Source organism: Hemibagrus wyckioides, linkage group LG19 (assembly GCF_019097595.1).
Source record: "Hemibagrus wyckioides isolate EC202008001 linkage group LG19, SWU_Hwy_1.0, whole genome shotgun sequence".
Taxonomy (NCBI): domain Eukaryota; kingdom Metazoa; phylum Chordata; class Actinopteri; order Siluriformes; family Bagridae; genus Hemibagrus; species Hemibagrus wyckioides.
Window position 1 is genome coordinate 12,465,295 of NC_080728.1, and position 24,021 is coordinate 12,489,315.

At 35.4% G+C, this 24,021-nt stretch overlaps 1 protein-coding gene and 1 pseudogene across 2 annotated transcripts; both read left to right on the top strand.

The window, feature by feature from the left end:
- The first annotated feature begins 449 nt into the window (after positions 1–449).
- On the top strand, positions 450–10,614 carry slc26a3.2 (solute carrier family 26 member 3, tandem duplicate 2). Of its 2 annotated transcripts, XM_058417349.1 has the most exons (21): positions 450–954; positions 2,094–2,264; positions 2,450–2,589; positions 2,781–2,891; positions 3,391–3,551; positions 3,764–3,928; positions 4,131–4,283; positions 5,355–5,437; positions 5,529–5,676; positions 5,790–5,903; positions 6,442–6,519; positions 6,671–6,766; positions 7,247–7,353; positions 7,519–7,588; positions 7,729–7,821; positions 8,829–8,924; positions 9,124–9,351; positions 9,700–9,754; positions 9,858–9,991; positions 10,083–10,148; positions 10,263–10,614. In XM_058417349.1, the coding sequence occupies exons 2-21, from the start codon at positions 2,149–2,151 to the stop codon at positions 10,287–10,289; spliced, it is 2,241 nt and encodes a 746-aa protein (XP_058273332.1). In that variant the 5' UTR covers positions 450–954; positions 2,094–2,148; the 3' UTR covers positions 10,290–10,614. The 2 variants fall into 2 exon arrangements, with proteins under 2 accessions (XP_058273332.1, XP_058273333.1); XM_058417350.1 differs by lacking the exon at positions 450–954 and having other exon boundaries at positions 2,003–2,264.
- Positions 10,615–12,580: 1,966 nt separating this feature from the next.
- Positions 12,581–22,687, top strand: LOC131370471 (chloride anion exchanger-like; annotated as a pseudogene).
- Positions 22,688–24,021: the final 1,334 nt, after the last annotated feature.

Consider the following 24,021-nt stretch of genomic DNA (forward strand, 5'->3'; position numbering starts at 1 on the left):
ATAACACCCTTTTATAATCACACTGAAATGACGTTACCTCTACCTCACTCTCCAGTCTTGTGATATAAGAGGTGTCAGTTTTGATCCCACTGGCCCCTGAGAACAAAGACACAAGATGGGAGAAAGATACAGAGAATGAAATGTAAAGAAAAAAAAAATTCAGTCCTGGACATGTAAATACCATTGGGGATTGCTGATGAGTCAAGTCAAAGAGAGAATATTTGGGATTTCCCTCTCACTTTCCTTTTTAGATAGGTATGTTTATCATGCAGTTATGGATACATATTATCAGTTGTCGGTAGGACCTAAAGAACTGAATCAAGACAATTATTACCAGTCTAAAAGATAGCTCTGGTGCTGTTACAACATAAAGATTAACCAAATTGAAGGTCTAAATCCATTGTCATGGTTCTGTATGTAGCTATGTATAAGGTAAAACAATTCCTGCAATTTCTTTATTCCTTATTCTGGCTCTCTTCAGCTGAGCCAGAATAAGAACACTGGTTATGTGGTTCAGAGGTTTTGGAAACAACAAAATAATGCAGAAACAAGGCTGTGGGCTTGAGAACTGGGTTTAAAAGTAATAAACAGTGATATTACAAGATTACACCTTCATTACACACTCACAACTATCATTATTCTTGTCATACCTGCTCTGTACCAACCAGAGATGCCCTGATCAAATGAGTGGATGAAGTGTGAGTGGTGTCCCAAAAAAATGTACCGCCTGCTTTAAGGGGCTTTATCTGAAAGAGCAATGGTCAAGGGGATATAAAGATAAAGAAAGACCAATTGTTAATAATTACAGACATTGGAAGAGGTTTAAGTATGGGAGTGTTTAGGATGATCTCAGTTTATCCCAGATCTTTCTTCCAGGATGGAGCTGTAACGAAGGGGAACGAGTACTGGATACCAGAGACTATAATATAGAAGTAGGATTTCAAAGTATTTCAGGTACGCTCTTATAAAGGGTTCTTCACGGATTTTAAGGGTGTATTGAATAATTGTGTTCATAGAGTTCAAAAAAAGGTTCCACTTGGACCCATTTTTGATAGATATGCTCTTTTCATAGATTCTACATGGACATTTTCAGGAGTCCTCCTGAGGGTCAATTTAAGGTTTCTACCTATTGTAAGCAGCATCAGAATATTTTAGGTTGGCTTTATGCACCATTTGGTTGGCTTTATTCACCATCTAGGGATGCTAGAGAAATACTTTGATATCTTGATTTTTCATGTAGTTGACTTTAGGCTTGGCTAGGGCTAACTATTTATAAACAAAAGTTTAAAAAACTGTACATATTGTTCTGTGCTGTATAGTTTGTACTGAACATTGACTGTTCTATCTTTTTTTGTGGTTGAAGTGGTCAAAGAAACACACTTTTTGAAAAAGCACTAGCACTTGCTATGAGAGAACAAACATAACACATATATATTACAGACCAGACATAATACATAATACACATAATGTAGTTAAAGAACCCTACGACAAGGTTACGTCTTTGTTGTGCTCACTGTTTATCAAAGGACTCTAGGATTAAAGGGAAAATCAACTGAGACTGATGGTTAGCAGAAGTGCTTTTGGATGTCCTGTTTTTCTAAAGGTGATGTGAGGACAGACCCTGTCTATCCTAATTATGAAGCATAATCATCATCATAATCATAATCATATATATATATATATATATATATACACACACACACACACACACACACACATATATATATATATATATATATATATATATATATATATATATATATATATATATATATATATATATATATATATATATATATGTATATGCATATATACATGTGTTCTATTAGAGCACAAAAGCATAAAATAGACAAAAAACAAAATCTAGAAGCTCTCTCATGCTGTGGTTCACATAACCACAGAAGATATATGTACATCTTGAGAAAAGATGCTCAGACACAGTTTTTTTTGTTTACTCATGCTGAGGTAAATTTAATTAAACATGCTGATATGGCCAGAACAGATAACAGCCTTCAGTAACCATACAGAGCTTCTACAGAGTTTGTGGTGCTCAGCTTTGTTGTCCAATTAAAAGAAATCCTTTCCCAAAACAGAATCACAGAAGAATTGCAGTGGGATTCACCTCCCAACACTTTTGAAAGACACACAATGGTGCAGTATGTGGTGTCCAGACCACTTTACACAGAAGATGACTTTACAGATGAGCATGAGAAAGTCTGTCGGCAACACAAGACCATGCGGAACCATGTTAAAGAATACTTCACGTAAGCCTGAAATTTTTTATTTTGTATTACACTGATCTACTGAAAGTAGATGAATTTTGGTCTTATGTGCTACATTACTGGACTTAATTTGGTATAATATGTGTTTCACAGAACAAAGTTGAGACTGGTATAATTTTGATATGCTTTGTATGTTTGTTTGTGTGTGCGTGTGTGTGGTGATACAGTTGCAATTCAAAACGTGCCAAGAATGCAGCTTTGTCTTTGCTGCCCATCATTGGATGGATGAAAATATACAATGTCAAAGAATGGGTACTGGGTGATATTGTATCTGGAGTGAGCACTGGACTGGTGGCTGTCCTACAAGGTAAAACAGTTTAACTGTTCCTGAATTATACATTATAATATTATATTAAAATCACTACACAGAATGCAAAATAAGTTTTGAGACCCTTTACATTCAATGCACAGCAAATCAACTATTCAGGAAAGCTGATGAATGTGAAACAGTGGTTCATATACTAAAGTTTAACATATTAGGTTTGCTCCTTTTCTAAGGACTGGCCTACAGCTTACTAGCATCTCTTCCTGCCTGGTATGGATTGTATGCTGCTTTTTTCCCTGTGATCATCTACTTTTTCTTTGGCACTTCTCGACACATTTCTGTGGGTGAGTTACCATTTTTAGTAATGCAAATGCTATGCATGACCTAAAGTAGAATAATTCATAACAGTGGGACTTGTAGTACAGTATCATTAAATGGTGTTATACTTAGGTGTTGTACTGGGTATAAATGTACAAACAAACCTGAAGATAACCTTTGTCTATTATACCAACAACATAAAACAAGAGGCACTTTCACAACCTCTGTCTTCTGTGATTTGCAATGTGGCTATAAAATACGAAGAAAATGTTACACATATCAAGAATGTGAGATTATTAAAGGAAAAGAAAATGTCCAATAACAGATGCATGTCCAATAACATATAATTTCAGATTCTACCAAATTTAGTTGTTTTTGCGTTTCTGAAAATATGCAATAACTAATTGCTTTATCTGAGAACTTTATTTAACGGTACAGTAACTACCTACTATATAATAATAATAATAATAATAATAATAATATAAAAAAATAACAGTTTCCTCCAACTGCATGTTTCCATGTCAGGAGCATTCCCAGTTCTGAGTCTCATGGTAGGGTCTGTAGTGACGAGGCTGGTACCTGATGAGGGCCCTCCGGTCAACATCACAGGCTTTGATGGGCTTACGATGGACCAGCAAAGAGCCATGGTGTCTGCCTCGCTTACCTTTCTCATTGGTATTTTCCAGGTATGCTTCATCATGTCATAATCTTCAGCTTTTGCTGTGTTACCTATTTATAGAAGAAAGTACCTGACATAAGCTGAACTGGAGTACTTATAACTGAAATTGAGAATAATGTATTGTTAACACTAAGACAACTTACTTCAGAGACTTTTTAACTATTTATGAAGAATAGTTGTCATGCTAATGTGATATCTCTTCTGTCCTCTAACACCCAGCTTGGCATGGGGCTACTGCAGATTGGCTTCATAGTCATTTATCTGTCTGATACTCTGGTGTCCGGGTTCACTACTGCTGCTGCAGTACACATCCTGGTGTCACAACTCAAATTTATTTTTGGGCTGAAGGTAGCAGGCTTCAGTGGACCACTCGCCATTATAAAAGTAAGTTCAACAGTTTTTTGTGTTACTTTTGTGTACTATATATATGTTTAAAATTAAAGGTAAATGACTATACATGAAGAATATCACAACACGTCATAGACACCTTATCGCAGTTTGTTAGAAAAACATAATGTTCCAGAATGTATCTGTGCATATGTCATCATACATTCACTTCATTCTTACATAATTTTTTAAATGCTAGATTCTGGAGAAAACCTTTGGGCAGATCACATCCACAAACATCCATGATTTGGTGACGTCTATCGTGGTAATGGTTGTTGTGTTCATTGTGAAAGAGCTCAATGAAAGATTCAAGAAAAAGCTTCCGGTACCCATCCCAATAGAAGTCATCATGGTGAGTATATCTGGTGAATCAGTACACATAAAAGAGAACAGTAGTGTTGTCATCTCATATTAATCTAAGAATGAGTTATTGTTATTGATTTATGAGTGCAACTAATTACTGTTTTTGATTAATTGATTAATCGGACAAACGTTACTTTTTGCAAAGTTACCTGCTGTAGAAAGTCTTTTATTGCCATCTTGCGTAAACTCTTTAAACCATACATGAAGAAAGATAAAGGTTACAACCTAGTTATCCTTTCACCAATTTAAGGGATTTACTTGGCACAATACTGGTACACGGTTAAACCAGTTGGTCTTCCATTGTTGGCTATGAGATTTTTTTTATTTGTGAGACATTGTGAGATTTACTCATCCCATTTTTACATGCATGTGTTAAATTTATGTCTAAACAGAGGGGATAAAGCTAAATCAGAGTTGTGAATGACAAACAGAGCTTGTATCAGAAACTATAATTTGAAGAAAACATAAATCATAGCATACACATGACAAAATTAACAATCAAAATGAAAACATAATGTCTGCCCATCCTGGTATATTTGGTTAAGCCAAGAGGACGGAAATACAAACTTCATCTAATCACATTTCCATGATATCAGTGTTAATCAACACACAAAATAAACAGTGCTTTAACCACATTCACAACTCTCATGAAAGAAGTAGAATTTCCCCACCTCCTATATCCCAGGTTCAAATGTGGCCTTCAAAATAAAAGACTGTTCTGATAAAAGTAGATAAAATAGTTTTTGGAAAAGCATCATCAAAATGGAATTCCAGACTACAGCCAGCAAAACCTTTTTAATTAGTACTCTATGTGCTGCAAAGATAAGGAGGTAAGATGCTTCCGTGTCATGCAAGCTTGGCACGGTTAACCATCTTTATCATGCACCACTTATCTGCTTCACCACATGTAAAACCTTTGAAATGTTTTCAGCCTCACTGATGTGATTACAATGTTAAAAAAACAATTAAGAAATTGTTACAGTTAATAATTGAATTTGTGTTGATATTTACGATTTCCCTGAGGACGAGTATTAACTCAAAATTTTTCCTTGTTATGCAGACTATCATTGCATGTGGCATATCCTATGCATTCAATTTCAGAGACAATTATGGAGTGGATGTTGTAGGAAAAATACCAGATGGGTAAGCAACAAAATCATTAATTATTTTATATTTAATTGAGCACAAGGAAGAATGAGAAGTATGACCACAACATATTTTCTCCTCCCAACAGATTTGAGCCACCACTTGCTCCTAATGTTCAGATCTTTCAGGAAACAGCAGTGGATGCTTTTCCTATTTCTATAGTGGGTTTTGCTGTGGCCTTTGCTGTGGCTAAAGTCTATGCTGTCAAACATGACTATGTTATCGATGGAAACCAGGTGAGCTCCACTGTCATGTAGCTTTAAAGAAAATGGACAACAAATAATACTGGAGAGATCTGCAGTATATCTCCAGGTAATTTGATTGTCATGCAAATCTTACATATCTACAGGAGCTTATAGCTTTTGGTGCAAGTAACATCTTTGGTGGAGCGTTCAAATCCCTGGCAGCTAGCACAGCTCTCTCCAGGAGTGCGGTACAGGAGAGCACAGGAGGAAAAACACAGGTAATAAACATTAATAAACATATGCCATGTTTATCAGTTAAGCATTTATCTGTAATTTTTAAGTGCTATGCCCGTGTCTGTATTGTGTTGTCATTTGAACAACAGAAATATATCAAAACATGAACAACCATAATAAAGAGCACATAAATATATCCACTACCATTGCAGTAGAATTCTTTCCAAAGTAAAAATCCAAATATGTAAACAGAAATACTGCCCTCTAGGGTAGAGGTAAGGTATGTACAATTCCACAGTAAAGCACTACAATAAAGCTCACATGAAAGACATGTAATTACAGGAATAAACATTCTATGTTTAAAGGGGTTAAGGATTAAATTTATATTGACACATACAGCCTATAAAAAGTCTGACCTACAATAAGCTGCCTTTAAAAAGTCCTATTTCACCTTTTGCCAGATGATCTGTTGACCCATTTTATTTGTGCTCTATTGTGCAGTAAAGACAGCAGACTACAGTTAACATTAAACATTTGACCTCTGTTCTACCTTAAAATAAACAAACTTTTGTCATTTTCCAGGTTGCTGGTCTTCTTTCTGCAATCATTGTCCTGATAGTAACTCTGGCCATAGGGTTCTTGCTAGAGCCACTGCCAAAGGTAATCATCAAGTTTAATCTACAATTTGCAATGTTTAATATGTATCTGCTGAATTTGACCTCACTTACATCATGAATCATAGTTTATTGTTCTGAGTTTTAGTTAATGCCTCAGAGATCCATAAGTATGTCATATGATGTGTGCTTTGTAGTCAGTGCTGGGTGCAGTGGTAATAGTGAATCTGAAAGGGATGCTGATGCAGGTGTGTGAAGTTCCATACCTCTGGAGGAAGGATCGGCCTGACTGCGTAAGAGACCTCTATGTTTAACTCCTTCCAACAGCCAGTGAAATTTCCTAATGAATAAATTATATTAGCCATCTGTCAGATAATCAGAATATAGCTGAAGCATGTATTGTAACATTTCCAGACTAAGAAACAATATACACATGTTTGTTACATGTCTGTATTTTGATAGATAGCCAACCAATATTAGATAAATTTACCGGATTTATGAGGAAATCTTCAAATCAGATAGTGTATAATCTTCTGAACTGATGCTATACACTAAAGTGACAGGATATTTCAGAAAACAGTTTATAAAATTATACTTACTCAGTTTTACTACTCAAAGATCTGTCCTCCAGGATGGAGTCTGAAGAAAGATCCTTCACAGAATAAGTGTAATATTTAGAAAATGTTATCTAGGTAATAGTGATAATAACAGCACTTATGTATTTATTTTACTGAGAAAATTGCTGGAGATTATTTAATTGTACCTCCATTCAGGTTGTTTGGGTTGTGACCTGTGTGGCCTCTATCTTGCTGGGGCTGGATCTTGGCCTGGCTGTGGGACTTGGAGTAGAGATGATTGCTGTTGTCTTCAGGACTCAGTTGTGAGTCTGACTTAATGCTGTTATTTGACAAAGAAGGGAATGAGACACTAAATATTTGTATAGAGTGCATTTTCTAGTATAATCCTAATAATAAAATAACTACAGAACCCTACAAATTTTGTTAAATTACTGAAAAGAGTAACAATATATCTCCTCTATTTTTAGTCCACACTGCTGTGTCCTAGCAAACATCTCTGGCACTGACATTTACAGGAACCGCAAGGACTATGTCAATGTAAGTCACAGTCATTAGCCACATACTGATTACAGTATTAAAATATTACATAGTAAAAATTGTAAATTGTAGCTGACAGATATTTTTCATGTAAAATATAATCCCCTTTTTAAACATTTCTTATTCTTAACCTTACACAGATATATGAACCAGAAGGAGTGAAGATTTTCAGAATTCCTTCACCAATATTCTTTGCAAATATTGATTTCTTCAGAAGCAAACTGATTGATGCTGTAAGTATTTATGAAAAATTCTGTAACAACAAGGCCCTGCTCGAAACCTTGCCCTGGTCAGTGTAATATACAATGGTGGCTTACACAATGATATGGCTCAGAAAAAAATGAATCCAGGAGAAATAACACAGCTGGTGTGGAAATAAAGACTCACACCTTTATATAGTGCCTCAGTTCATACAATGATTTACTTCTTTGTTGCCAATTATGGGACGATTGCTCCATAGTAATTCACAAACTGTAAAGTGTTTTCCTTTTTTCCATTCCTCTTTAAAATATTTTAGTTGTATGCTATCTTTCTTACATGTTTGCAACATGTCCACAACTAGTTCAGGAATTCTGATCACCAAAAAAAAAGGAGGAACCAGACTCAAAAGTTATACATATAGTTCTGTACAGCATTAAATATGTTGCATGTATTCTAATTAAGTTATGTTTATGTATATACACACTAAATGAAGAGACATCCTCTTGCATTGTGGTTATGCATTACACACACAGCTTCTAGACCTTTAAAGCCCTCCTATCAGTTACTCCTGACTGTTCCTTGACCCTGGATATAACTAAAAGATATTTGTTTTCCTGTTGCTATGCCAAGACCATAGTGAGGCACATTTTGTTCCAATGCATCTTCAACCAGGGCACCTCGGTGAGGCTAGAGGTGTGCACGGGCATGCCACAGAAAGGTTTGCACGAATGAGAGGTTGTTATTTTCATGCAGATGCAAGTGAGCAGTCAGATTTCAGAAAGTTCAGGACAAAAGAAGACATCCATTTACATGCACAATACATATACAGCAATCATAACATTTTCAGGATCAATAAACAGATACAGGTTCAGGTACCGAGAGCTTTACTATGGTAATCCCACAATCTTCCTAACTCCTACCCCCCCCCTTTTTTTATATTGTTATATATATCTGCATGTTATTGTCTAAAGCAGAGTACAGTTCTTTGGTCAACACATGTTGTTTTAAATGTATATACTTTCTTTTTCCTCTGTTACAGGTGGGCTTCAGTCCATTGAGAGTACTGAGAAAGAGAAATAAAGCCCTGAGAAAAATTAAAAAGCTAATTAAGAATGGGGAACTCACAGTCACAAATGTAAGTCCAGTACCTGGTGAGGTAGGAGCATGGTCTGGCCCACTTCCTTGTACCTTGAATCTAGAGACAGATATTAAGGGGTTCAGAGTCTGTACATTTGGATAACAGCAGACTCTTATTTGTAGCCCTCTGGAATGTTATAAATTACAGAATCTTGTTTAAACTTTCAGTGCTGAGAAGATCATTACTTTATCCACAGAATGGATTACATGCCACATGCTCTCTGCCAATTGAAGAGTCAGAGGATGAGAACAATATGGAGGACTTAGATCAGCCAGTAGACTTCTCGGGCCTTCCTATTCAGGTGAACTGGAGAGCAGAGCTTCCTGCTAACATCTCCGTTCCTCCGGTAGACATCCACAGTCTTGTGCTTGACTTCTCTGCTGTCTCCTTCCTTGATATATCAGCGCTCAAAGGCCTTAAAACGGTATGGCAACTCTATCCTACTCTGATTACTGTATAATCATAGAAATGAATATTGTTGTTATATAGACAGTAAAAAATCCAACATATATGCAAATTACATATCTGAGAATGAGATTATTAGAGACTTAGAAATATGATAACACTGCTATAAAGTTTCTCAGCACCCAAAGGCTTTAAAATGGTATCGCAATTGTATCCTAATCTGCCTACTGTATAATCATAGAAATGAATATTGTTGTTATGTAGACAGCAAAAAACAAGCAACATATCTCAAATCTGACACTGTGGCATGCATAATGGACGTCCGTCACTTTAGTCATATGATAACACTGTGCTATAAAATTTCCAGGCATTGAAAGAGTTTATTCGCATTGACGTTGAGGTCTACATTGTGGCCTGTGATCGTAAGTTACTTTATTGTGGCATATAAACTGACACAATTATCTTGCCATTGCCTTAAAACTGTGAGACATTATCTACCACTAACCTCTGAAATGCTCTGCTCAGCTTACATCATAGAGAAGCTCAAGAGCTGCAAATTCTTTGATGATGAGATTACAACATCCATCTTCTTTCTGACCCTCCATGATGCGATGCTGCACATTCTTAATGTACATACCCCACTCAGCATTAGTGAAAAGGTGAGTAAAAGAAAAAAATAAAGGTACCATGTCCCATGTTTGGCTATTCAACATGAATAATTCACTCTAACCTATTAATGTGCCCATATAGGTATATAATAACATAAATGACAAGCTGAATAATATAAATTCCAACTTGCGTAACAGAGAAAAAAACGTGAGTAAACACACAAATTTCTTAAGCTTTTGTAGCTACATTTTTTAACACATTGTAATGATGATTTATACATTTATACAGTAGAAAAAAAAATATATATTTTTTTTTTTGCAGGACAAGCAACCAGAGACCAGGTTTTAATGCACACTGTCTCAGTGTCTCTTCATTATGCTGTGGAAATCAAGACAATTGACTGTTGGATGCATTGCAACTCATGAATTGTTAATATAATTTATAAATGGATCCTTTCTGGAAATCGATTGGAAATCTATTCTGTACTGTATAATGGTTATTTACAAAAAGAAATGATACATTTAGAGACATTGTATCCAGATGTTTACTGGAGAAATACGGATATATATATTATAACTTTGTCACTTTTGCATGTGTAAAATATTTTTTATATAGAAAAATCTAAAAAATATATTATTTTACATTTGTACACAGTATTATTATTTAAAAATAAAATTGACTGGCCTTATTTCTCACATTTTTCCTCCTTTCTGGTCTTTATTATTATGTATATATATATATATATATATATATATATATATCATACATTGAGTATAGTAGTTCTCAAAAGTTTGCATATCTTGGGATAATTTGCAAGGTGCATACCATATGCATAACATCATGAAAACATGAGTGAGTGAATGAGTGAAAGGCAAAACAAATTTATTTTATTTCTTATAGTTCATATGTAAGGCATAACAGAATGGCACAATCATCAAACAAAATATGACAATAAAGAAAATGAATAATAAATAAATAATCCCTGTTCAAAGTTTTGCATAGCTTTAGTTGTTAATATCCTTTAATAACCTTTTAGCATCAATGCATGATGGCATGCAGTCTTTTGTAATAATTGTGCATGAGGTCTCTAATTCTCTCGGGTGGTATAGCTGCATATTCTTCTTGGCAAAATGCAAATTTTTTTGAGATCTCCCCAAATTGGCGCAATGATATTGAGATCAGGAGACTGTGATGGCCACTCCAGAACCTTCACCTTTTTTTGCTGTAGCTATTAGAGGGTCACCTTGTGCTTGTGCTTTGGATGATTGTCATGTTGGAACAACCAACAACATCCAAACGCAGCTTTCGTGCTGTAGTATGCAAATTGTCTGACAGTATTGTCTGATAACATGCTGCATTCATCTTGCCATCAGTTTTGACTCACACAGCCCCAAAACATAACAGCTTTACAGTGGGGATGGTGTACTTTTCATCCTTAGGCCTCCGAAAATATCGTTTATGGTTGTGACTATAAAGTATTCTCTCTCAAAGTTGTTTGTGGGTTTTTCTTTGTATCCTGAACTATTCTTCTGACAGTAGTGGGTGAAATCCTTCTTGGGCTACCTGACTGTGGCTTAGTATCAACAGAACCTCTTATTTTCCACCTCTTTATCAGAGTTTGAATTGTACTGACTGGCATTTTCAAGTGTTCAGATATTTTTTATATTGTTTCCCACTTTATATAGTTCAACATCCTTATTATGCAGGTCCATTGGCAGTTTTTTTTTTTTTTAATCTTCCTATGGTGCAGTATCCAGCCAAGTCAGTGGATCACCTCATGAGCTGAGAAATTTACTGACTATTTATGCAGACACTAATTACAATTACAATGAGTCACAGGTGTGGAAACTTTACCTTTAATAGCCATTTAAACCTCTGTGTGTCAACCTGTGTGTCATAATGTGGCCAATGTTTCAAAACGGAGTCAAACAACTATGTGATAATTAATGACTTCACGTGACCACTATCCTCAAAGAAGAAAAAAATCTTTTGCATTATCAGTCATATTTTCCAAATAAATGGCAATGTTTAACAATTTCTTTCAGGGTGAGCAAACTTTTGAGCACAACTGTATATATGTATTGTGATGATTGGATCAGAGCATCTTCAAAACTGCAGCTCTTGTGGGGTGTTCCCGGTCTGCAGTGGTCAGTATCTATCAAAAGTGGTCCAAGGAAGGAACAGTGGTGAACCGGCGACAGGGTCATGGGTTGGCCAAGGCTCACTGATGCACATGAAGTAACCAGAGACCAGCGAGAGTGACCTTTAAAGAAACCAAACCTATTTAAGGAAAGAGAGGGAAAACTAACTGGAAGGAAGTTCAAGATTAAATGTGTCAACAATATTTTGATGAGAAATGGTTGAGGGATATTTGTTCTGTAATCCAGAAATGAATGATTAGCTTCACTCTAATGATATATGTCTTATGAACCTTATTAATCTTGTATCAGCATATACATGAGGAAGGATGACTAAGATTATCATGTTGTGATGGCCACCCAAATTACTTCTGTAAATGATTAAAGAGTCTGCAAAATAAAAGGAGATGCATGTATTCCCCAAGCTGAGTCCTAAAAACACACACAAGAGATGCAGTAACTCCTCCTGTTGTTTATTTTACCTGGATTTTGCAAAGACAAATGGAGGCAGAACTAGTGGATGTACATTATTTGGTGGAAAGACAGGTATTCTCTGAAGATTTTTTTACACAAGCGCATGAAAAGACCATAAGGAGACACAAGGGTCTACTAGATCATGTTATAGAATTCTTCAAGTAAGGACAATTCATTTAAGTGTAGCTTAACAAAAAAACATTTAATATTAAAGAATTTGCCTATTTTTTTTTACTATATTTTTGTATATTTAAAAGTATCTCTTTTCCGTTGTGTTAAGTCATGGGGAATTTTAATATGGTTTATTTATTTTAGCAAAAACAGATAGAAATGATGAAAATGTATGTTTGTGCTTTATATTAGATGTGATTCAAAATGTGCAAAGAATGCAGGATTGTCTTTTCTCCCCATCATTGGATGGATGAAAACATACAAAATTTAAACAATGGCTGCCAAGTGACCTAATATCTGGAGTCAGCACAGGACTCGTGGCTGTACTGCAAGGTAGTATTTTGTTCTTTCTCTCTGTTAATACTGTTAACTGAGTTAATACTGTAGGTGGGGATGGGTGATAGCACAAATTTTCCTTTATTTCACTAATAGCAAGACAAGTATCCTGCAACAGATACTGATCATTTTAGAAAGGTCTTGTGAATAGAAACAACAGGAAATCTGCAATTTCTAAAAAGAGACATTTTTAGCAAGAATATGAAGAATTTTATGTGCAATGTGCAACCTGAGGCTCTATTCTTTGGGTCCTTTTTAACAAAAAAAAAAAAAACCTCTGACATATCCCTTTCATGGACTAAGAGCTTGTCATGGTAAAGCTTCAGTGAACTTAATTGAGCTTAATTGCCCCCCCACCCCCCACCCCCCCAAAAAAGTTTCAAAAATCCAAGAAAATGCACAAAGCTGTAGAAAAAAAGTCAGACAGTTTGACATTGCAGTTGGCAACTTTGATGAGCCAGTTGAGGTGGTTCAAGATGTCTCCTGTTCAGCTCCAGCTAGAGAAACTAGATAAAACTAAAACTAATAATAATAATAAGTAGAAGTAGAAGACAGTAGTTACACCGATCAGCCATAACATTATGATCACATGCCTAATATTGTGTTGATCCCCCTTTTGCTGCCAAAACAGCCTTGACCTGTCAAGGCATGGACTCCACTAGATCCCTGAAGGTGTGCTGTGGTATCTGGCATCAAGATGTTAGCAGCAGATCCTTTAAGTCCTCTAATTTGTGAGGTGGGGCCTCCATGGGTCAGACTTGTTTGTTCAGCACATCCCACAGATTGAGATCTAGGGAATTTCAAAGTCAACACCTCAAACTTTTTGTTGTGCTCATCAAACCATTCCTGAACCATTTTTGCTTTGTGGCACAGCACATTATCCTGCTGGAATACATGAAAGGGTGTACATGCAACAATGCTTAGGTAGGTGGCACGTTTCAAAGTAACATTCACATGAATGGCAGGCCCCAAGGATTTCTAGCAGAACATTGTCCAAAGCATGACACTGCCTATTGCCATAGTGCATCCTGGTGCCATGTGTTCCCTAGGTAAGCGACACACATGCACCTGGCCAGCCACGCAATATAAGTAAACATGATTCATCAGACCAGGCCACCTTCTTCCATTGCTCTCTGGTCTATTTCTGATGCTCACATGTCCATTGTTGGTGCTTTCTGTGGTGCACAGGGGTCAGCATGGGCATCCTGACTGGTCTGCAGCTATGCAGCCTCATAAGCAACAAACTGCGGTGCACTGTGTATTCTGACATCTTTCTATCAGAACCAGCATTAACTTCTTCAGCAATTTGAGCAACAGTAGTTCATCTGTTGGATTGGATCACACGGGCCAGTCTTCGCTCCCCATATGCATCAAATATGCCGTGGCTGTTCATGACCCTGTCACTGGTTTACAACTGTTCCTTCCTTGGACCACTTTTGATAGGTACTGACCACTGCAGACCAGGAACACCCCACAAGAGCTGCAGTCTTGGAGATGCTCTGATCCAGTCGTCAAGCCCTCACAATTTGGCCCTTGTTATACTCACTCAAATCCTTATGTCCATTTTTCCTGCTTCTAACAATTCAACTTTGAGGGCTGATGTATATTATGTGTATATTGATGTGTATGTGTATATTGACATATTGATATATCAATATGTTCTCCAGTATTGACAAACCATTATTACTAAGACTAATTATGCTATGCTATCACAGTTGGGCCTCAAAACTAATTATTGCATAAATGAGAGGGTGAATAAAGTTCCTAATAAAGTGGCCAGGTATATTTAGTAAGAAATTTTAAATAGAAATTGAATAGGAAGTGCAGGTGAAGGTGAGAATATAGTGTGGAAAATTGTCACAGATAATAATAACATTTATTATACTTCTCCAGGACTTGCATTTTCCTTGCTGGCTGCGGACTATATGGACTATACTCTGCATTCTTTCCTGTATTGATATACTTCTTCTTGGGCACATCCAGACACCTGTCCGTAGGTGCGCAACCTCTGATGCAGAATTGACAACGTCTCAGCAACTCATGCAGATTTTAAGCTTTTCTATCTGCAGATCTTAAGTTTTTCTATCTGACTCTCTCAGGTCCTTTTCCCATTCTGAGTCTAATGGTTGGCAGTGTTGTAGAGAGGTTTGTAACTGATAAAGGTGACCCTCTGAACATTCCTGGATTTGAGGGACTGACCATGGAACAACAACGAGTTATAGTTGTCTCTTCTATCACATTTCTTATAGGCATTTTCCAGGTAGCCTATATAAATAGTACTTCAACTACATATTATCACAATGTTCAGATGACATGAAGAAAACATCATCCTTTACTAATATAATTAGAACAAATTGCTAGCCTACAAAATCATTAAAAGAAAAAATATATACATATGAGGGAAAATACTAAGAATACATTTAAATTAAAATATAACATTAACAGTTAAAATACATTGAATGAATATTTAAATATATTGATTTCTCACTTTTAATAAAATAATTTTCCTCAGCTTGCCATGGGGCTACTGCAGATTGGCTTCATAGCCATTTACCTGTCTGATACTCTGGTATCCGGGTTTACTACTGCTGCTGCAATACACATCCTGGTGTCACAGCTTAAGTTTGTGCTCGGGTTGAATGTACCAGTCAAAAGTGGAGCATTCAGCATATTCTTTGTGAGTAGAAATTGAATTTAAAAGATAAATGTAACTCTAATATGCTCTGTAAAAGTGATGGGAAACAACATATCAATATGTTTTTAAACTGCTTTACCAAATGTGAAGTATACATATCAAAGGGCACATTTCATATTCCAGATTAATTTTAATTTTAACAAACACATCATAGACACTTAATCTTGGTTTGTTACTGAAGCATAATAGTCACAGAATGTTTGCATGTGTGCATATGTGATCATATGTTCACTCCATTGATACATAATGTTTTACATTCTAGAATCTGGTGGAAACCTTTAGGCAGATAACATCCACAAACCTCCATGATTTGGTGACATCCATTGTGGTAATGGTTGTTGGGTTCATTGTGAAAGAGGTCAACAAAAGATTCAAGAAAAACCTTCCGCTGCCCATCCCAATAGAAGTCATGATGGTGAGTATATCTGGCGAATCAGAACGCATGTTCTCATCAGTGTTGTCATCTTGCATCAACCTACAAATAAATTACTGCTGATTTATGAGTGCAACGAATTACTGTTTTTTATTAATTGATTATTCTGACAAATATTACCTTTGGCTTTTTGCAAATTTACCTGCTGTTTATTGCCATCATGCACAAAGCTCTAAAAATCATACATGCAGAAAGATAAAGGTTACAGATTATCAAGGCTAGTTAAGTCCCTAGCCATTGTTTGCTATGGGACTGTTTATTTGTGGGACACAAAACAAGTGAAGAAAAAAAAAAAAGTTTTTTAATTTTTTTACATGCAATTCTTAAAATTGAGAAAAGTGTACCAGAGATACCAAACGCTCAGCTTTGTTTTATGCAGAGTTTAAATCAGAAACTATAATTTGAAAAAATAAATAAATAAATAAATAAATTAAATATAAATATAAATATAAATATAAATATAAATATAAATATAAATATAAATATAAATATAAATATAAATATATTTATATATATATATATATATATATATATATATATATATATATATATATATATATATATATATAATAGCATACAGATGATAGAACTAACAATCAAAATGAAAACAAAGTCTGCCCAACTTGTTATATTTAGTTAAGCCAAGAGGAAGGAAATACAAACTTCATCTAATCACATTTCCATGATATCAGTGTTAATCAACACCCAAAATAAGCAGTACTTTAACGACATTCACAGTTCTCATAAAAGAAGTAGAATTTCCAATAAAAGACTGTTCTGATAAAAATTGATCATTTTTTTTAAGCATCATCGAACTGGAATTCCAGACTATAGCCAGCAAAATCTTTTTAATTAGTACTCGATGTGCTGCAAAGATAAGGTGGTAAGATGCTTCCGTTTCATGCAAGCTTGACTTTTTTGTTAATCATTTTTATCATGCACCACTTATCTGCTTTACTACAAGTGAAACTTTTCATCTTTTAAATGTTTTCACTCTTTCACTGATGTGAATAGCAACACAACTTTACCAATCAATTAAAAAATGTTGCAATTAATAATTAAATTTGCATTCATAATTCTGACTTTCCTTGAGGATGAATAATAACTCAACATTTTTCCTTGTTATGCAGACTATCATTGCATGTGGCATATCCTATGCATACAATTTCAGGGACAATTATGGAGTGGATGTTGTAGGGAAAATACCAGATAGGTTAGCAAAAAAATCATGAATTATTTCAGTGAGCACAGAGAAGAATGAGAAGTATGACTACAACATATTTTCTCCTTCCACTAGATTTGAGCCACCACTTGCTCTTAATTTTATAATCCTTAAGGAAACAGCACTGGATGCTTTTATTATGTCGATAGTGGGTTTTACTGTGGCTTTTGCTGTGGCTAAAGTCTATGCTGTCAAACATGACTATGTTATTGATGGAAACCAGGTGAGCTTCACTGTCATGTAGCTTTAAAGAAAATGGACAACAAATGATGCTGCAGAGATCTGCATAATATCTCCAGGTAATTTGATTGTCATGCAAATCTTACATATCTACAGGAACTTATAGCTTTTGGTGCAAGTAACATCTTTGGTGGAGCGTTCAAATCCCTGGCAGCTAGCGCAGCTTTCTCAAGGAGTGCAGTACAGGAGAGCACAGGAGGAAAAACACAGGTACAGCCTTAAATAAACATAGTAGTATGCCTGTGTCTGTATTGCATTATCATTTAAACAGAATGATTTAAACAGAAATCCAAATATGTAAACAGAAATACTGCCCTCTAGGGTAGAGGTAAGGTATGTACAATTCCACAGTAAAGCACCACAATAAAGCTCACATGAAAGACATGTAATTACAGGAATAAACATTCTGTGTTTAAAGGGGTTAAGGGTTAAATTTATATTGACACATACAGCCTATAAAAAGTCTGACCTACAATAAGCTGCCTTTAAAAAGTCCTATTTTACCTTTTGCCAGATGATCTGTTGACCCATTTTATTTGCGCTCTATTGTGCAGTAAAGACAGCAGACTACAGTTAACATTAAACATTTGACCTCTGTTCTACCTAAACATAAACAAACTGTTGCTGGTTCCAGGTTGCTGGTCTTCTTTCCGCACTCATTGTCCTGATAGTAACTCTGGCCCTAGGGTTCTTGCTAGAGCCACTGCCAAAGGTACAGTTCTTAATTTGCAATGTTTAATATGTACCTTCTGAATTTGACCTTTCTTACATCATGAATCATAGTTTATTGTTCTGAGTTTTAGTTAATGCCTCAGAGATCCATAAGTATGTCATATGATGTGTGCTTTGTAGTCAGTGCTGGGTGCAGTGGTAATAGTGAATCTGAAAGGGATGCTGATGCAGGTGTGTGAAGTTCCATACCTCTGGAGGAAGGATCGGCCTGACTGCGTAAGAGACCTCTATGTTTAACTCCTTCCAACAGCCAGTGAAATTTCCTAATGAATAAATTATATTAGCCATCTGTCAGATAATCAGAATATAGCTGAAGCATGTATTGTAACATTTCCAGACTAAGAAACAATATACACATGTTTGTTACATGTCTGTATTTTGATAGATAGCCAACCAATATTAGATAAATTTACCGGATTTATGAGGAAATCTTCAAATCAGATAGTGTATAATCTTCTGAACTGATGCTATACACTAAAGTGACAGGATATTTCAGAAAACAGTTTATAAAATTATACTTACTCAGTTTTACTACTCAAAGATCTGTCCTCCAGGATGGAGTCTGAAGAAAGATCCTTCACAGAATAAGTGTAATATTTAGAAAATGTTATCTAGGTAATAGTGATAATAACAGCACTTATGTATTTATTTTACTGAGAGAATTGCTGGTGATTATTTAATTGTACCTCCATTCAGGTTGTTTGGGTTGTGACCTGTGTGGCCTCTATCTTGCTGGGGCTGGATCTTGGCCTGGCTGTGGGACTTGGAGTAGAGATGATTGCTGTTGTCTTCAGGACTCAGTTGTGAGTCTGACTTAATGCTGTTATTTGACAAAGAAGGGAATGAGACACTAAATATTTATATATATTTTCTAGTATAATCCTAATGATAAAATAACTACAGAACCCTACAAATTTTGTTAAATTCCTGAAAAGAGTAACAATATATCTCCTCTATTTTTAGTCCACACTGCTGTGTCCTAGCAAACATCTCTGGCACTGACATTTACAGGAACCGCAAGGACTATGTCAATGTAAGTCACAGTCATTAGCCACATACTGATTACAGTATTAAAATATTACATAGAAAAATTGTAAATTGTAGCTGACAGATATTTTTCATGTAAAATATAATCCCCTTTTTAAACATTTCTTATTCTTAACCTTACACAGATATATGAACCAGAGGGAGTGAAGATTTTCAGAATTCCTTCACCAATATTCTTTGCAAATATTGATTTCTTCAGAAGCAAACTGATTGATGCTGTAAGTATTTATGAAAAATTCTGTAACAACAAGGCCCTGCTCGAAACCTTGCCCTGGTGAATCTGAAAGGGATGCTGATGCAGGTGTGTGAAGTCCCATACCTCTGGAGGAAGGATCGGCCTGACTGCGTAAGAGACCTCTATGTTTAACTCCTTCCATCAGCCAGTGAAATTTCCTAATGAATAAATTATATTAGCCATCTGTCAGATAATCAGAATATAGCTGAAGCATGATGTATAACATAATATAATGTACCTAACAATATACAAATGTTCTTCTATGCCTAACATGAAAAAAGCAACATTATATAAAAACATTTTTCACCTGTCTGTATTTTGATAGATAGCTAACCGATATTAACTAAACTGACAGGATCTTTCAGGAAATCTTTAAATCAAAAAGCGTATAATCTTCAGAAATTATGCTAGATGACTAGTATATAAAATGATATCTACTCAGCTTTACTACTCAAAGATCCGTCCACCAGGATGCAGCCTTTACAAAAAAATATGACTAAAGATTCTGAGAAGCGTAATATTCAGAAAATGTTAGTTGGGTAATAGTGATAATAACAGTACTAATGTATTTAGACCACTGAGGGAATTGTTGGTGATTAATTAATTGTACTGCATTTTATAATAATTTACTGAATAGACTCCTGCAATGGCTTTTGTAATTATGAATCCATTAACTCCCTCCACTCAGGTTGTTTGGATTGTGACCTTTGTGGCCTCTATCTTGCTGGGGCTGACTCTTGGCCTTGCTGTGGGACTTGGAGCACAGATGATTGCTGTTGTCTTTAGGACTCAGTTGTGAGTCTGACTAAATTTCGTTGTTTGACAAAAACAGAATGAGACACTAAATATTTATAAAGGGTGTATAAACTTTAAGAAATTTCTAGTATAAACTTAAGAATAAAATAACTACAGAACCCTCAGAGTTTTGTTTAATTACTGAAAAGAGTATCTTCTCTATGTTTAGTCCACACTGCTGTGTCCTAGCAAACATCTCTGGCACTGATATTTACAGGAACCGCAAGGACTATGTCAGTGTAAGTCACAGTAAGTTATTAGCCACATACTGATTACAATATTCCACAACCCCCCCACTAATGGCAATAAAATTGGAAACCTAAATCTGACATGGTTTACTGTAGTTTAGTAGGACTGTTAATGCACATAAAATGTTTCATATATATTGGCCCATGTGGTACTTTTTTTTTCTCATTCTTAACCTTTTACAGATATATGAACCAGAGGGAGTGAAGATTTTCAGAATTCTTTCACCAATATTATTTGCAAATATTGATTTCTTCAGACGCAAACTGATTGATGCTGTAAGTATTTATGAAATTAGAACTTCACTAGAGTTCTGTAACAACAAGGACCTGCTCAAACTTTGCCCTGGTCAGTGTAATATACAATAGAGGCTTACACACTGATCTGGCTCAGAAAAAAGTCATCCAGGAGAAATAACACACTTTGCATTGTTGTTCTGTTGTAGTAATAAAGACTCAAACCTACCTATAGTGGCCTCAATTCATATAATGATTTACTTCTTCATTGCCGATTATGGAACGATTGCTCCACAATTGCTAGAGCTAAAGGTGTGCACTGGCATGCCACAGAAAGGTTTGCATGAATGAAATCTGTTTTTATTTTCATGCAGATACAAGTGAGCAGCCGGATATAGTTCAGGACGAAGAAAAAACACATTCATATATATCACAATGCATATACAGCATATCATAACTGTCTGGTCCGGATCAGTAAAGAAAAACAGATACAAGCTCCTCCCATTATGTATTTTTGTATATCTGCATGTTATTGTCTAAAGCAGATTACAGTTCTTTGGTCAACACATCTTGTTTTAAATGTATATACTTACTTTTTCCTCTGTTACAGGTGGGCTTCAATCCATTGAGGGTACTGAGAAAGAGAAAAAAAGCTCTGAAAAAAATGAAGAAGCTAATTGAGAATGGGGAACTCACAGTCACAAATCTAAGTCCAGTACCTGGTGAGGTAGGAGCATGGTCTGGCCCACTTGCTTGTACCTTGAATCTAGAGACAGATATTAAGAGGTTCAGAGTCTGTACATTTGGATAACAGCAGACTCTTATTTGTAGCCCTCTGGAATGTTATAAATTACAGAATCTTGTTTAAACTTTCAATGCTGAGAAGATCATTACTTGCCACATGCTCTCTGCCAATTGAAGAGTCAGAGGATGAGAACAATATGGAGGACTTAGATCAGCCAGTAGACTTCTCGGGCCTTCCTTTTCAGGTGAATTGGAGAGCAAAGCTTCCTGCCAACATCTCCGTTCCTCCGGTAGACATCCATAGTCTTGTGCTTGACTTCTCTACTGTCTCCTTCTTTGATATATCAGCGCTCAAAGGCCTGAAAACAGTATGGCAACTGTATCCTACTCTGTTTACTGTATAATCATGTAAATGAACATCACTTTTAAAAAAGCAAAAAAATGCAAATTGCAACATGTACTCAAATTGCATATCTGACACTGTGGCATGCATAATGGACGTCTGTCACTTTAGTAATATGATAACACTGTGCTATAAAATTTCCAGGCTTTGAAAGAGTTTATCCGCATTGACGTTGAGGTCTACATTGTGGCCTGTGATCGTAAGTTACTTTATTGTGGCATATAAACTGACACAATTATCTTGCCATTGCCTTAAAACTGTGAGACATTATCTACCACTAACCTTTGAAATGCTCTGCTCAGCTTACATCATAGAGCAGCTCAAGCTGCAAATTCTTTGATGATGAGATTACAACATCCATCTTCTTTCTGACCCTCCATGATGCGATGCTGCACATTCTTGATCTCCATTCGCCCCGCAGCATTAGTGAAAGAGTGAGGAAAAGAAAAACAAAGGTACCATGTCCCATGTTTGGCTGTATAACATGAGCAGTTCACTCTCTTTAACCCATTAATGTGCCCATATAGGTATATAACAATGTAAATGACGAGCTGAATTATGGAAATTACAGCTTGCGCACCAGAGAAAAAACTGAATAAGCCCACTTGGCTTTTAACTTTTGTAGCTACACTTTTTGATGATTCCTACATTTACACAGGGGGATTTTTAATTTTTATCTTGCAGGATATGAATTCAGAGACCAGGATTTAATACACACTGTCTCAGAGTCTCTGAAGTGTGCTGGAGAAACCAAGACAGAATCTGCTGTTTGATGCATTTGAACTTATGAATTGTTAATTAAATCGACTGGAAATCTATTCTGTATAGGGATAGGTGGAGAGAGATGATTCGCTGTGGCAACCCCTGAAGGGTAAAGCCGAAAGAAGAAGAAGAAGAAGAAGAAGAAGAAGAAGAAGAAGAAGAAGAAGATAGTATAAAATATTTGGAACAAATTTGTACTTTTTTATAGAAATGATGCATTTAAAAGCAGGGCTCTCCAACAATATTTGCTGCTCAATAACAGAATCGATGTGAATGAACGAGATCTGAAAATAATAACTGATTTAAAAAAAATATCACACAAAACTAGGTTATTCAGCTGGTTTGGTTTATGGCAATGAGCTATGTAAATAAATATTACTAATAATAACACGAGTAGCTCTTGGCCACTTAAATTTTGTCAAAGTAGCTTTCAGGATTAAAAAGGTTGGAGACCCCAGATTTAGATCATAATCATCTAATCATGTCTTGTGTCTGAATCATTGGAGAAATATGTATACATGTATACACCCTATATAAATGTAATAAATAAATTATTTGAGATTTGTGCAAAGCATAATTATTAACAATAAAATGACTGACAATATTTCACATATTTTGTTTTCCTTTTGTTGTTTATTATTATGTTATTTATTATACTTTTTATTATTATTATTATTATTATTATTACTTTTTATTTATTTATTTATTTATTTATTTATTTATTTACTTATTTATTATTACATTTTTATTATATTATTATGTTCTATTACATGTAGATAGATAGATAGATAGATAGATAGATAGATAGATAGATAGATAGATAGATAGATAGATAGATAGATAGATAGATAGAGACTCAAAATGATACCATGACGCATTGTTCCTTAGGCATTTTATAAAGTGATGCAAGTCATATATAAAAGACAAATGCAACTTACTGGCTACATTGAAGAAAATTGCAAGAAAAATAAATGGGATTAATTGCCAGGGTATGATATATCCACCACACAAGCCCTTATTCTCCCCACCAGGCTCTATCCTTAACATCTCTGCTCTGACTGCTGTTTATTCAATTATGCTAGCATGTTAATATGCTGTTTATAGTTAGTTGTCAAAGGAAAGAAGCTTGGATAGATGCAAGTGCAGGTGAGTCAGCTTAAATGAAAGTTCG

Coding starts and splice junctions, on each gene's coding strand:
- slc26a3.2 (XM_058417349.1), top strand. CDS start 2,149: ATGGTGCAGTATGTGGTGTCCAGACCACTTTACACAGAAGATGACTTT. Junction 2,590..2,780: donor ACTGGTGGCTGTCCTACAAG/GTAAAACAGTTT, acceptor TCCTTTTCTAAG/GACTGGCCTACAGCTTACTA. Junction 10,149..10,262: donor TGCGTAACAGAGAAAAAAAC/GTGAGTAAACAC, acceptor TTTTTTTTGCAG/GACAAGCAACCAGAGACCAG.